The sequence below is a fragment of the Dermacentor variabilis genome, chromosome 2, assembly GCF_050947875.1.
Source record: "Dermacentor variabilis isolate Ectoservices chromosome 2, ASM5094787v1, whole genome shotgun sequence".
Taxonomy (NCBI): domain Eukaryota; kingdom Metazoa; phylum Arthropoda; class Arachnida; order Ixodida; family Ixodidae; genus Dermacentor; species Dermacentor variabilis.
Window position 1 is genome coordinate 180,103,367 of NC_134569.1, and position 15,163 is coordinate 180,118,529.

At 43.3% G+C, this 15,163-nt stretch overlaps 1 protein-coding gene across 1 annotated transcript in view; it reads right to left on the reverse strand.

Moving 5' to 3' along the window:
• The window catches only part of eIF2Bepsilon (eukaryotic translation initiation factor 2B subunit epsilon), a 50,066-nt gene that overhangs the window by 17,867 nt on the left and 17,036 nt on the right, over positions 1-15,163 (reverse strand). The window contains exons 6-11 of the mRNA XM_075682458.1: positions 14,621-14,706; positions 11,511-11,636; positions 9,950-10,050; positions 8,470-8,615; positions 5,042-5,138; positions 4,233-4,436 (exon numbers count right to left, since the gene is read on the reverse strand). Of these exons, the coding sequence (XP_075538573.1) occupies positions 4,233-4,436; positions 5,042-5,138; positions 8,470-8,615; positions 9,950-10,050; positions 11,511-11,636; positions 14,621-14,706 (760 nt within the window). The remainder of the gene's footprint in view (positions 1-4,232; positions 4,437-5,041; positions 5,139-8,469; positions 8,616-9,949; positions 10,051-11,510; positions 11,637-14,620; positions 14,707-15,163) is intronic.

The window sequence follows — 15,163 nt, forward strand, 5'->3', positions numbered from 1 at the left end:
AGGTCAGAACGGCTACACAAGTAAGTGACATACTCTGCACTAAAGCTGCCTACTCCAGTTTCTCTGGTGTTTCTATCAACAAAAGCTATGTCTTTCGCATTGCCATAAATTCTCAGAATTATGGTTCTACCTCAATTTAACAAAGTTGATGGCACTTGAGAATTTAGATGAAGAGCTTCATTGATTTGAAAATGCTTAATATACTGGGGAAAACCATGCAATATTTACTCAACATCGAAAACAGATAGTAGTATATTGTCCACATGTGTAGTTTATCTCACTCATTGCGGATGCTGAGCCCACTGAGTTGCACTGTGCGCTCCTTCGTAATTGCAGTAAACCTTAACAGGTCAACGGCGTCCACAACTCGAAGTGAAAGCCAGCATATACCCACATTCCCCTCGAACACTGTTATATAGGGCAAAACCCTGAGTTCACATTGAACGTAATCAGCATGAAACAATCACCATGTTGAGTTCACTTCATTGCTTCAACATTTTCAACCTACGTAGGCTCTGTGAACATGTGTCGGAGAATTTAAAGCGCTACATTAAAATGAGTACTGTTAAATTTGCATTTGGCTATTTATATTCTTTTCCTGGTATATTCTGCCCAAAATCCTGAGTGCTACAAAATAACAAGCACTTACCTTAACATATGCAAAGCACTGCTTTGTTACCTCAGCGGCCATCATTACATCTGCATCACTTAATTGGTCCATTATTTATTTTTGAAAATATTCTATATGTGCCACCATTTATTTTAAAACACTACTCGCATTTGAATAAAAACACAGCGATACTCAAAAACCCCTAGCTCAGACTGTTAAGGTTACCCCTTCAAAACTTTTTTTTTAATTTGAAGGTACTAACAGTTGAGTATTAGACCTAGATAGGAGTGATCAATAAAATAATGAATCAATACATTAGTATATTTATACTATCAAATTTTGGCACATCAGCACAACAAAAACAATGCAACTGTTATTGCTACAGGCAATATGCTTTTCTATGGTGAAAAAAAAAAAAAAGCAAATACACTATAATAATAAACAAAATAAAAGTCAAACTTGTTGTACTCAAATTTCATGCAGAAACCGCAGTGTTGGTGGCCTCAGTATGCTGATGTGGATTACATACTACCATTTACATACATTAGGTGGCAATTAATTCTGTCCACTGATAATTTACTTTCATGAAATTTCTTGCATCATCACACAATGATGAAAAGCAAACAGGTGCAGACTGAACTGAGAATTTTCACGTCCTCAGTGAGTTTTGTCAAATTTAGAGAATGCAGATTCTATGCAAGAACTCTACGCACAAATTGAGACGCACCTATTCAGCCACTTGAAAAAAAAAATGCCGGAAGCAAAACGTTGTGAAGAACTACGAAGCAAGTAAGTCTGCTACTTGATAACCTATACCTAACCGTATACTTTCCACTACATTTTACTAAAACAATTTGCATATAACATTCAAACTACCAGCACAGGTCTAATGAGAAATACTTGAAGATTTATGCAGGACATTTTAATATTATTTTCATCGGCACTTCTGCTTTTGCTGCACTGTTTTCACACGCACAATTCTGCACACAGTGCCCAAAGTGGATACTGTTTGGTGTGTTTAACTGAAAAAGTTAGCAAAAGCTGCCAGTTTGACTTTTGCTGAGTATTTGGTTACCTTCAAGCACAATCTAAGCATTTTTAATTGACAATCAGCCACTGTCTAAATCCATAGTGTTATGCAGAGCTGTCGCTGGAATATTAAGACACAATGGTGTTGCCCATTTTCTGTTCTTGTTCATTATCTTTCATATTTTACCGCTCACCAAGGCTTCATTCACCGTTAAATATTGTATGGCATCCCAGTTCAGATATAGATCTCGTTATTCTAGATTAGCCCAAGTTTATTCAGAACAATCATTTCAGAACTCCAGAACAACCATTTGTTTTAAAAAGGTGTTTTTTAATTATGATCACAAGAATCTTTCATTTTAAAGGCTTTTTGCACTGATGAACACTAGCATTCTTGTTTTATTGCACTCTACAAGAGTTTACTTGTATACGGTATATCTGAAAAAGAATTACAGCACTATCAATGGTAAAACTACAGGTATCCTCAAAAACTGAGAGGTCAACAAAACTGAGGTTATAAGAAAAAATTACATTTGCACCCGGGTCTAATGTGCACTCAGTTTCTTTTCTTGTTCTTTTAAATGTAGCATGCTTTTGATTCTGGGAATCAGAAAAGGATAAAACTTGCAGAGTTTACTTTCACACAATGGTCATTTATTACACTTAATCGAGGCTTTGCAACTGCTTTCAGACAGCTCTTTATGCAACAGGCCATTGTCCACAGTGTTTGGTATTCCTCATTTGCGGAACGACTCTCCAACTACTACAAATGGGATAGTGGCCCACAGATATACAGTTAAACCTAAATATAATGAACTTCAATATAATGAAATTCTCCAATACAGAAGTATTTAACTTTTCGTAACCTCTTGTCCATAGAATGCCATGTGATTAGAACCTCAATACTATAACGAAGTGTGTCAGCATGAGATTTCAGTATAACAAAATTTTGCTTCCGCAGCAAAGGAATGCTGATAATAAATGGAAACTTCCACGGATGCAGAAGGTCAAATGATTGAATTACAAGTGGCTGCTTGCAAACGCACCTCTCAAATTGCATGCGGGGTGACAAGAACGACCCTTGAAGTGAAGCCGCATCATGTTCTTTATGAAGTCCAAGTGCGATATGATCCTGTTGCGTCCCACACACGTTGTGCTTTAAGTACAAGTGAAAGTGTGTGAGAGTGAGAAAGATGGTAGCTTCACACAAGAGTGCCACCTCCTCGCGCGAGCAAAGGAAGAGAGGAGGAGGGGAGCAAGCTTGCAGTAACACGATCAAGCGTGCGCGAGGGGAGGGGCGAGATGGGGGAGGACGTAAGTTGATGTGTGTTGCGATTTCTGGCGTGCGTTTTGGCTGTGGCTGCGCATTGCTGTGAAAATGCGCCTGAGCGCATACGCAGCCGTGCACCCTGCTTTAGAGGCGATCTGCCGCACGTGCAAAGAATGGGCATGCTGAGGCAGCGTGGCATCACGTAAGCTGTCTTCCTACATGTTTAGTATTGAAAATTGTATAATCTCGAGTTTCGGTGACCTGCTGAAGCTATGAGCCACGGGAGCAGAGTGCATGCAAAAGCATGGCTGGCTTCGCTTAATTCGTGCCACCTATGTGAAGATATCTTTGATGTGGCATGAAACCGCATCATTCGTCGCCAACTCCCAAATTTATCCAAATGAATTGTTTTCTCATATAAATTTGCTTTTTTCGATTGTCTGATAATTCGAAAGATTCTGCGGCACTTATTTGCATAAAAGGTCAAATTTCAATACGATATTTATTTCAATTTCAATTTCAAATTTCAAATTCGATATAATGAAGCAAATTGCCGATTTTACCTACTTTGTTACATTAAGGTTTAACTGCACTAACAACTCTACCATGTGATGCAAGGCTGATATGCCAAAAATATGCGATGTGGCTCCAGTGGTTCTAATGCTAACGATGAAGAGCCAAATACTTGGTGCTGGCGGCCGCCAACCTATGCATAAACTTGTTTTATTGCCATCATGTGATGATGATGATGCTGGCTCAGACAGTGGACTGTTAAGGTTTTATATCTGACTGTAACACGCAAGCAATGTTCAGACCCGTTTTTCGGAAATAAAGAAACAAAGGTCTGTGTTAGAATCAAGCAAATATGATAATCATTCATTGCAAACTACCGTTTTCACTTAAAGCTCTGCCAACAACAGGCTGATAGTCAGTGTTTTTGGTGAGATATGACATGCCTTCGACACACTCAACAACAAGACATATGCTGCAGCCATTGGGGGTCATTTTTAGGCCAGATGTATGTGCTAAGTTCAACCAGGTAAGCTCGAATTATCGGGCGAGGAACAATTTCAGAATAAAAATAACCCAAGTCTAGGCAAACAAAATGTATGAGTTCTGGCCTGGATTTTTGGTCGGGATTGGACTAAAAGAATCGCATCATATTAAAAAAAAAGAAAGGAAACGCTATACAAACTTGGCACATCAAAACATTTAAGCGCTAATTTCACCAGAATTTATTCACACGTAGAAAAAGAAAGTTTCTAGAGCAGGATCTAACCCCTTTGGCAAAATATGCACTCAACATGCGAGAAGCACACTGACACTTCGTGTCGTCGACAGGTGATGCGGAGCCATCTGAAGAGAGGTCGTCCTCCTCGGGACCACTGTCCTCGTCCTCCGAGGGAGGCGGTGGCCTTCCCCAAACGTCCTCGGGCAGAGCCTCGTTGTCGTCATCATCGTCATCTTCCTCCTCTGGACGACAGAGGAAGCCGTGCCCTTCCTTGCCGACCAGGGAAGGGTCGCACTCTGCGCAAAGCAGACACAGGGAATGCGAGAGTTTTGATTCAGATAGCAACACTGCGAGACAATGTGCAGGATAGGCAGGGCATGCCGGTGTCTTAGTTCACGCTTGTAAATCGGGATTCAATTTTCTGCCCTCCACTTTGCCTGTTGCTACACCACACTTCAGAAAACTGCACATAGTTGTAGTTATTGTTTTAAGGCCCTAGAAGTGCTTTTCAAAAAAATAGAGGGAAAATAAAAAGTGCTCAGGAAATGCGGTTCTGTTTCTATTGCCTGCCCAAAGAGAAAACTGACTACAGATTCAACATACAATGTGCACGGTGCAGGAATATTAAATTCACAACGTTTGTGTGAAAACAGCAAGTTCCTTATGTAGCTCCATGGGCAGTGGCAAACACAAATGGGATTTTGTATAGCAATGGCAACGGGCTGGTTCAACCGCCGTGTTAGAAGCAAGAACGTTAGCTTGAAATGCACAGAATGACTGGCTTTTAGCAATGCCATTGCTGTTTGCCCCGTAAATGAAGCCCCAAATGACACATTACCTCGGCCACATTTTTTGCATGTTGGGTTTTTGTTTTGACAGTGTGATTGGATGGGAAACATGCCTTCAACGTGTCCTGGCTCGTCTTCAAAGCCGTCTGTGTCGGGTGTGGACTGGAGCAAAGTGCCTTCCTTTAACTTGATGTTGGGTCCCACCACCACCTGAGAGGGGCACAATTAGCAGGAATATGTATCAAATCGCATATACTAGAAGGTGCGGCAACAATCGAGAGTAATGGTGAGTTGATAAATGTGCATACAGGAAGCATGGCATGAAACACAAGATGAAGAATTCAGCACGACAATCACATGAACTTAACAGAAGGACATCACAGGCACTCAACGTCCAAAAGGCACTCAATATAGGCTCTCGAACTTTCATGGGTCACCTCTCACAAGCCACTATGTTCATACCTTTCTGAAGTTAAACATATTTAAACTCTTTCCATAGGGATGGAAAGCTCAGTTCATCACGCATTTACTTGGTACGAAAGCGTGTGTGCACATGCGTGTTTGTAGTGAAGTTTGCATTTTCTTACTGCGATATCAAATGTTAGTAATGACAAGGTGGTAGCAATAACCCCAAGGTGGTCAAACTAGTAATACAGTCGCTGACCGATAATTCGGACTTGAGGGGGCCACCAAAAAGCCTGGATGATTGGGAGTGTGAAATACCAGATTCGCTCGAAAACGAGACCATATTCCACAAGTGGCCAAAAAAAGGTGTACAGTAAAACCTCGTTAATTCGACCCTCATGAAATCAGAAAAACGGATAATGCAGACTCATCCTCTGGTCTCTGCAGGCATATGCATTATCTAATGGAATCAAACTCTCGTTAATTCGGACGTATTTTGCCACACATCTGTTCATTCGGACAACTCTCTGAGCTTGGCGAGCACGGAGTGCTGCAAATGTGTGTCGCAAAAAGCAAAAGCGGCACTAGCGTTCAATTGAAACGGAGCAGTGCAGTCCGCATCGCCATAGTCATCAGCAGAAATTGTATGTGAATGATCAAAACTCCAAAACACTTCATGCCTATTTGTGCCTTTGTAGCCTTTACTTGAAAGTACACGTTGGCTGCGTACTTTCATAACTGCATAGTTGCCAACCACGATCGATAGCGAACGTGGTTTCGTCTGCAGCGGTTGCGGCAAAGAGTAGTTTCGCTTTGATTCGGTGTGTGTGTCGGCCGCTTACCTACAGAATTGCGTGGTGACCATCCATCATGACGTTGATAGGATCACAGTTTTGTCCGCAGCCGCTGCGGCAAATGCCAGTTTCCTTTCGGCTTATTGAAATGACGAAGCTGTCAAGGGTGAAGAGCGCCAGCTACATTGTGATGGACGGATGATCTGTTGGCAGCCAGCTTACTGGCAAAAAGCAGTTGGAATGTGCGCTTGAGTGAAAAGTGTTTCGGATGAAGATGCACGCTGCAGCCTCACTGTGTATAAGTCGTCGGGGTTTTGCTGCTGCGAGTGCTAACCAGTCACGAGACGAAGAGAATTGCAGCTACCGCACTGCTTTTTGGGCAATAGTATAGAAACAGGATCTGCCGATTAATTCAATAAGAAAGCGTTGACGCAGTAAGGATTTGCTTGTTGTTTACTTGAACGTACCCAGTAAATACGTTCAATAATTTGAGACTCAGTTAATTCGGACATTTCGTTCAGTCCCGTGAAATTTGAATTGTGAAGGTTTTACCATACTGTGTCCTTGGAGATACTACCATCAAGTTCTGAGATATCTTCAATTTCGCGGGATTAGTGCAAGACATGTCAACATCTACGAGCGATGGCATTCTTAGTGGCCGACAGCATCCTTGGCATAGTGCCAAGCAAGCTGTCCTATCACAGAGCAGAAATGCCGCCACCTGTCAACCTGTCCAGTGCTAATCAGGATATATTTGAAAAGTGATCATTCAAGAATACGACCCCAGTTCGTCAACGCATTGCTGTGCGCACACGTGCTTGCCTTTAGCTTACTTAGACATTCCGTGGCTGCGAATTTTCAGCAATGCTTTTTATGCCATTTCTTTTCGTGCTTTTCATGCTTCATCAGTGGCCGGAGCAATGCTCTGCATGTCAAGGGGATCGCCCTGTCATGATCAGCACACAATGAAAGTGGAACAGAATCAAGCAGAAGGCATTGCTACTATATCACGGCTCATATCTCGACCATTGTCACGCTGTTGCTACAAACAGACGAAGCTACTGTATTTACTTGATTTTAACTCTAGCTTTTCCTTATTTTCATTTCTTGAATTCGACCCTCGCATTGCATTCGAATAATGGCATAATTGACCCTCATAAACCAAACATTTTAAATCCCTTGGTATATAGTGTTACGTTGGAAACCTGTACCTTTACGTCTCAATCCAGCCCATGGACAAGTTAACCGAAAGCAATACATTTTTTTTTAGATCGCTGCCATTTTCACTGTTCTTGTGACTGGTGTTTAGGTTACAATGCTGCAGCCTTCACGCTTCAACTCCATTCATTTGCAATGTTATGGCCAAGCAGCGTGTTCAGTATGACGCCTGCTTCAAGAGACAATCAATTTTTATCGTCGAGGAGTGCGGGAACTCTGACGTGGCTAGGTGGCTTGACATCAACGAGTCGACGATTTCCAGATTGCGGAATTATCAGGGGGTCCTCTTCAAACATGAGGCCGATCGGAAGGGCTCTGTGGACCTCGCAGTGGCCTGATACTACCACCGAATTAATGGTTGTGCAGCCTTTTAGGAAGTGCTTACTCTCAAAGGAGCTCGACGGCACTGAAGATGACTTGATTCTCGGGCAATTATTTTTGGAAATACAGTTAAACCTCGACATAACAAAGTGTGTTTGCATGCCGTTTACCTTACATTAGAGCAGCGGTTTTATTTTCCTTATTTGATGTGATTGAAAAACTGACCGTTGCATTACAATTGCAGTCGCATGAAATTCAAGCAAATGTGCTATGGTAAATGCATGCACTGAATTCTCATCAGCGACGACTACTATACATCAGTAGGCTTCGCTAATTCCAGTTTTGAGGAGGTGCCGGTAACATGGCCAACGGCCACGCCGGCGACATATGAAAACGAAAATATCGCTACTTCTGCTCGACTCCGTGGACAAATTAGCACACAGTCGCGCAGTGGAAATCCAAATTATCGCACGCCATGCCGTGAGGCGTCTGAAATTAGGTCGTCCTTCTACATTAAGTCTACGAGCCTAGTGGCAGTGCCAAGAAGCCGTCTGAATAATCAAGCATGTCCGAATTATCAGTCAGTGACCGTAACCCCATAAGCTGGCAGTAACCTCAGGTTGCCAAACTTAATCCAAAGCACTCCACTGAGGTGCCTCTCGAAGCCCCAGTGTTGCTGCTGGGCAAAAGAAGAAGAAGAAGAAAAGAAAAGAAAACTTGCAATCAATCTCATTAAGGCATTAGAGCTATCTTGGCAACATGAATTCACATTGGATATTCTGCCGCCAGGGCCATGCACTCACCCCGAAGGAAAGCACGCATCCGGGTGTCACGGTGACGTTGTGCTTTACAACCACACCACTGGCCAGCAGGCATTGCTGCAGGCGGCAGTCGTCCTCCACGACCACGTTGTCCCACAGGTAGGCATTTTGCAGCTGCACATTGCGACCTGTGGCCACAGCACAATGCAACGACATTGACATTACCAGGGTGAGTAAAATATTATGGGCACTCAGAGTATATTAAAGCTACTGCTGGCCACAATGTTTTAAAAGCATTTTTCATATACAGACCCTCTCCCTTCAGCAATTAACACACCGGTAATTAATGTGCTACGCCAATTCAGTTGGAGATGCTGTGAGAAAAAAGGAAAATTTCAGTCCCACCCACAACGGACTGAAGTGAAGCGAGAGCTGCAGCAATATTATCTTCAGTAAGTCTTGCACCCTATCGTCTGGTATTGGTTAAGTGTGCTGTCAGCCAATCAGAGCAGCTTGTGGCACTCTACTGTAGCACTGGCAGAGTAGCCGACAGGTAAAACCTCTAACTGCCACTCTGTGGGACCAGAGTTGAAATCCCCCCAGGCTACTGCACATCAAATTTTTTTTTTCAATAATAAACTTCTTGCAAAGTGCTTTGGGATTCCTGAGACGGGCACCGGCACCAGTGGCAGACATCAAAACAGCTAGGGTAGTGGGCCCATAACAGCAACCACTGCTACCAAGTGACTGCCCCATTTGTGATCCACAAGAAAGGACACAGCGTATTGCAGCTAGTTTCCCTATTTTATGCCACGTCTGCCCCGCATATTCACAGAATATTTTGGGCACAGTAGGTAGGTTGTTTCTGGTTGCTAAGAAATATGTGTGAATATGAGTGCTTATTTTTTTTTTACGGGAATTGACTGACTCAATATCTCCTGTGGCAGGTAGTACGATTATGTCATATCAGCTAGACTGCTTGACGAGGCAGACATTGTTTGTACGACATATTGCCATTTGGTGGTAGCTCATTAACAAAAGTTTGCGAACTGCTCTGTAATTACATTCACTTTAGGGTACTTGTTTCAACTGTGGATTTGAAGCTGAGTGGTAATAAGCCACATCCACTTAGCAGATATTCCACACCTAGTGCCAGTTTTAAGAAACATGTCCTTAAAATCTATGTTGATATGTATCACTGGTTCGATTACCACTTATCGGCACTGTATTTTACCACAGCACTGATTCGCGAGTGTCTACAAGTCAGTATGCACATTTCATTTTATTAGTTTGCTCTTTTGTGCTTCGGCACGTGCATGAGACTACTGCATGTTTGGTGCCTTTCTCATAAGATTGACTGATTGATTGATTTACTGATTGAATAAATGTTTCATTAATTGGATAGCTCTTTGGTCTTCAATATGCCAGCGCTCCTTCAAGGCTGTTCACAGTTGATTCGCAGTAAAGCGCATGCGCTTTTCTGCCACCCGTCGGGATTGAACAGAACACCGCCTCCCCTCACCAATGGTGCAGTTCCGGCCAATCACAGAGTTCGCCACTGTGGTGTTGTCCCCAATCCTGGTGCCAGAGCCAACAAATGTGCTGGGCTCCAAGACACAGCTCCTGCAGGTCAAGATTTCAAACATGGAAAGCGCTCACAGGTTCCGACCCACCAGCCTCCCACAGAACACTTGTGAGAGACAATTTGCAAGAGGCCGCACACTCATCAGCATTTGATGAATGTCGACTGGCTCCTTGGCTAGCTACGTATACAGTTAAACCTGAATATAACGAAATTGACAAATGCTCGTTACAAAGAGGTTTTCATCATATGCAGTTTCAGCATGAAAATCCAAAAAATAAACACAAATTAAACAAAAGGGGAAGTGGAGGTGGGCCTCGCCCAAAACACATTTATTTAGTGGCAAACAACTGCATTATTTTGTTCTGTTGTTTGTTTGTGAGGGACGGCAACACTGAATGCTCGTAAGATATCAAGGAATGCAACACTGCTCCGTCGTCTAGTGAGCCCATGATGCGGTGTAAAATGTCAATGGCATCCAGCAGGCAAAGCAGTAAATCGTGGCAGGCAAAGCACGTGATGAATCAACCTATCAAGATCCTTCATCGTCACTATGATAGCGGACACTTTTTATCAGCACCTCATCCAACATCTGTTCGGTAGTGACAGCGCAGGTGTCCGCATACAAAAAATCGCAAAGCTGCACGTTGTCCAGGGCTGCTCCATTCGCGCGCAGTTAAACCCAAGCTTCGGCATTCAGGCTGCTCCGTAAAGGCACTCATCCTTGGAATGATACACCAAAGTGACTAGATGCGTGGACACAGGAGCCGACTCGCAGGCACGTACGGCGTCAAAAAGGAAGGGTGAAGGACATGATGACGAAGATAAGAAGCAGAGACACCGAAACTCACGAGTGACGAGACAGGGAAAGCTACAGCTCCTTTTCTTCTAGTAGTGTCACCTGGTGTCAGGTTAACAAAGTGAAGTGCGGACACTTCTGTAGGAACCAAACAGTGATGCTGCTGGCATGCCACTGGGAACCTGCCAGCGACAGAAACGTTACTTAGAACGAGTGGAAGGACGAGGTTTGACGGGAGGAGGAAAGAAGGACACGGCCACGGCGGCAAGAATCGCGTCGCTGGCCTTGTTGGTTCGAGGGACGCAGGGGGTGCCTCAATGCCTGCGCAGACCCTCGTAGACCATCGTCGTCTGCATCGTCCCTGCCAGCTCTCTGTCCCAATGGCACTATCCGCACTACGTCGTCGGTGGGGCAACTGCAGCAGATGCATGCGGCTGGTTCTCGCGCTAAAATAACAAAATTGGGGCAAAATCACTAGGTGCCTTGTGGGGAGAATTCATTATTTTAAGGGTGTCTCCCGCTGCCACATTGTTACACAGAGATCACAAATACATGTGCTTCTATGGAGTAACGATGGGGAATAGAAAAACTTCGGAATATCGAGGAATTCGTTGTATGGAGGTTTGTTATAGGCAGGTTTAACTGTACTGAGTTTACTGTGTTCACCCATTTACAGAAAAAAGAAATAGAAAGGAAGCGTACCTTGAGAGTTGCAGTCCTGCAGTGGGTTTGTAGATATTGTGCCGGTGATAGACACATGCCGGGCCGCCCTCCTTGGCAAACTGGTCAGGCACTAGCGGGTGGCTCCACCTCTGCAGCACGTCCTGGCTGCAAAGGAGGAAGCTTATTCTGCGCGCCTTATTCTGCCATGCATAGTGAATTCAGGGCTACGGCACCAGAAGAGTTGACGCATTGAGTGCAGGACATCACTGCAAAGCACCTTCGTGTACGTTGCTTATCTTGGCCACTGCAAGTACGGCGACTTCAAGCGTACGCTAGGTGTGAGGGGGTGGGAGGAAGGTAAGCATGCATCTCATCTCCTAATCCAGCTATGGCTATGCAGGGCTGTCAGCGGGGCTGAGTCATGTGTGGCTTGCACATGACTAGGTAACCTGGGACTAGGTAACCTGGGTAACCATGACTAGGTAAAGACTGGGCTACAAAGATGGCGGAGGCTTCATGTGCACTGTCTTCCTGCGCGTTTGGTGCTGGAGGTCACATAGGCTCGAGTTTCGAAGACACCTTCAATTGAGAGGCAGACGTAGCATTTGCTCCTCTCTTCCTGCGCTCTTCATGATAGTGTCATCACACTAGCATGGCCAACACTATCAGGTGCCGTGTTGGAGTGGACACAAAAGCTTTACAGGCTTCTTTTTGTGCCTCCAATGTGAATATACTGTCGACACAACATAGCTTTGGTTGCTGCCTGTCAAATTTAACAATATTTTTTTTTTGTCTCGTCGCAATTCATTTTTTATGATCGCCCGATAATTTGGAAAATTTTATAGTCCCTTTGAAGTAAGAAACATCTGGTGGCAACTGTACTAATTTTTAAGAAGGTCAAATTTAAATATAACGTAGTAATGTGCCAGTTCTACTGATTTTGCTGCATATAGTATTGAGGTTTAGCTCTACAACAATCTAGAAAACATGGAATGCTTGCAGAGGAATCTAGAGTCCTTTGAAGAGGAGAAGTGAAAAGCGGGAACTGAAGACTAGAAGTCACCACTGTGTAGGGGCAGTACGTGGATCCACAAGGCTCATTCACTCCCCATAGTTGAATAACAATGAGAAAGAAACTAGTTTCAAGGAGATGCAATGTGCATAAAATACAATACAATAAGAACAGAACATACAACTGCATTAATTATATAGCAAGCAGCACACAGTCTTCAACAAAGCTTAACGCTTACGTGAAACAATTCTGGTAGAAATCATTGGCAATGTATCGAAGTCAGCGACAGCTTTCTGGAATTTGGCTGCATTACCATGGCATTATCTTGCTGGAAAGGAAACTGTCATGGTAATGTGGAGAAATTCCAGAAAGCCATCGCCAACTTTGTTTTATGTATCTTCTGAGACCTCCTCATTACATGCTTTTCCAAATTTATCTAGCGACCTTGCACTTTTAGAAAGACTGCAATGCTTTTGGTGATGCCATGAATAAATTTTATTACCTTCAAGTTGTTATTCAAAGATGCCAAGCAGCATTTTGACGAGTTAAACGTTCCAGTTGGAAATCTTCCACGAGTAACGCCACACACCGTATGAAATGAAGACCTCACTTTAACTTCTGGTAAGATTTGGCTATTTTCGACGCATTGGGAAGTCATGAAAAAAAAAAAAAAAAGAAAACTTCAACAGGAGGTATTGCCGAAACCGGCCTCCAGTGCTCGTAGCACTTCACCAATCAATGCAAAACTTGTGCCTTGGCTGGCTCGGCCACATTGTAAAATCTTAAAATGACAGCAGCAGTGAAGAGACAAAAAGCTTTCGTCAGGTTGTCCAACTTGCAGCTCCAACGTTTACGCTGCTTTAATGATGCCTCAAACATGAGCACATGCACAGAAATACATGTTTTTATCAGTGTGTTCAACTAATATCAAGCGCAACTTGTTACTTCTTTTGCCCCAAAGTGGGTTGCTTTTATCCTTTAGCATTTCGCCAGCATATGTACAACTTCTAATGAGAAATGATTCTCGTTTTGTGGAGTTTTCACTCGCACAAGAGCACGCAGTTGATTTTACATTGACTTTCCACAGAAGCTTGACTAGCAGTCTGATCTCTTCATTTTTTAACACCGTTTGTGCAAATGCTCTTTTTCATTACTGTGCAATAATGTATCACGCTGTACGTTGCCATACAGTACTGTACAAGTACTGTCCAAAGCATGTGAAGGCACCAGCATCAGTTCAATGTGCATGGCTAAGCCAGCTTGCTTACAGACAGTAGCTGACAGTGATTGAGCATAATCGAACGTGAGGATGTGGACGCTCCCCAAGCCGAGAAACACTGCTTCGAAGCCTGGAGAGCGCAGAAGGAAATGGACCAGGCACCTGCTGAAAGGAGCCAAAATAAATGCTCCCGGCATAATAAGCATGTATCCTCTTTTCACATCTGCAAAGCCACAGCTCTCGTGCATGGCATCACTGTGGCTGATATTCATGCCACCAAATCTGCATATTATTTTTCTGGGTGTTCTAGAAGTTGGAAATTAGGAGCAAGGCACATATTTGGTATATTTAAGTTTTTTTCGTACTCTCAGTACTTTCAGCGAGAATCGTAAATTATTAGTTTCCATAATGCTTGGTGCTTCTCTGAAATTTGCCATCAGAATTGTCATAACCTCTCTGACCAATTATTTGTGCTTTAGCAGGGTACTATGTTGGGCAAATTGGTGCATTGCTAATAAATTGGTGTATTGCTAAATTGCTAATAAAGGTATCATGGTGCAATGTAAAATAACATACAAAAGAAAGAACAGACGACAAAAAGTGGTGCTCTTTCTGCTGTCTTTTTTTTTCTTGTGTACATTACATTACATTGCACCACAATACCTTCATTAGCCATTATTTCTCTTTTACTTCCATTCAAGACATCAATGATTAGGCTGCAATATTACGTTGCAAAGTACCTATATGTTGCTACTAGTACTCTTTGAAATACAATGTTAAAACATTAACGCACCAAAAATGAGCACGTCTTTTGTGACAGGGAAAGAGTTAACTTCTTAAACCCACTACTTATGTACCGTTTAATGTCAATGCCCTTGAGTCATAATGCAATAAATAGCTGGTGACATTGCAACTCACCTGACGGCATCATACATGACGAGGTTGCATGCTGAAGCCGCATAGCAGGTGTCAGTGATGTGCACGTAAATTGAATTGCCCATAATCTGGATCATCACAATGCGAAGAAAGAGAAAGTGAAAGACGTATGAGCCATGATAAGTGGTTCAGCCTCCTCTTCACTTAATGGGGGGAGGGAACATGTGAAACTACATAAGACATACGCATTTCTTGGGTTTTAGTGCTGGAAGACCTTGCTGAGCTTTCCGGTCATTATGCCATAGAAGTGTGGTTGTGGAAAACATTTGTCACACACAGTGTTGTATGCACAAAGATGACAGACAATGCACTTCTTCTGAGGCAAACTTGTGCGTAACAGAGTGCCAAAATGGGTGCCAAGGTGCACCGTTAGCACGGCTGGTTACTCTGTGCGTAACACACAGAGTAACAGCAGCGCAAGAGAATGGGTGCCACAGGAAGCGAAGCACAACTGAGTATGTCCAAAGACTAGGTAACATGATTTGTAGGCATAGGATAGAATCAGCTGAGGCAAGAGAGAGGAGA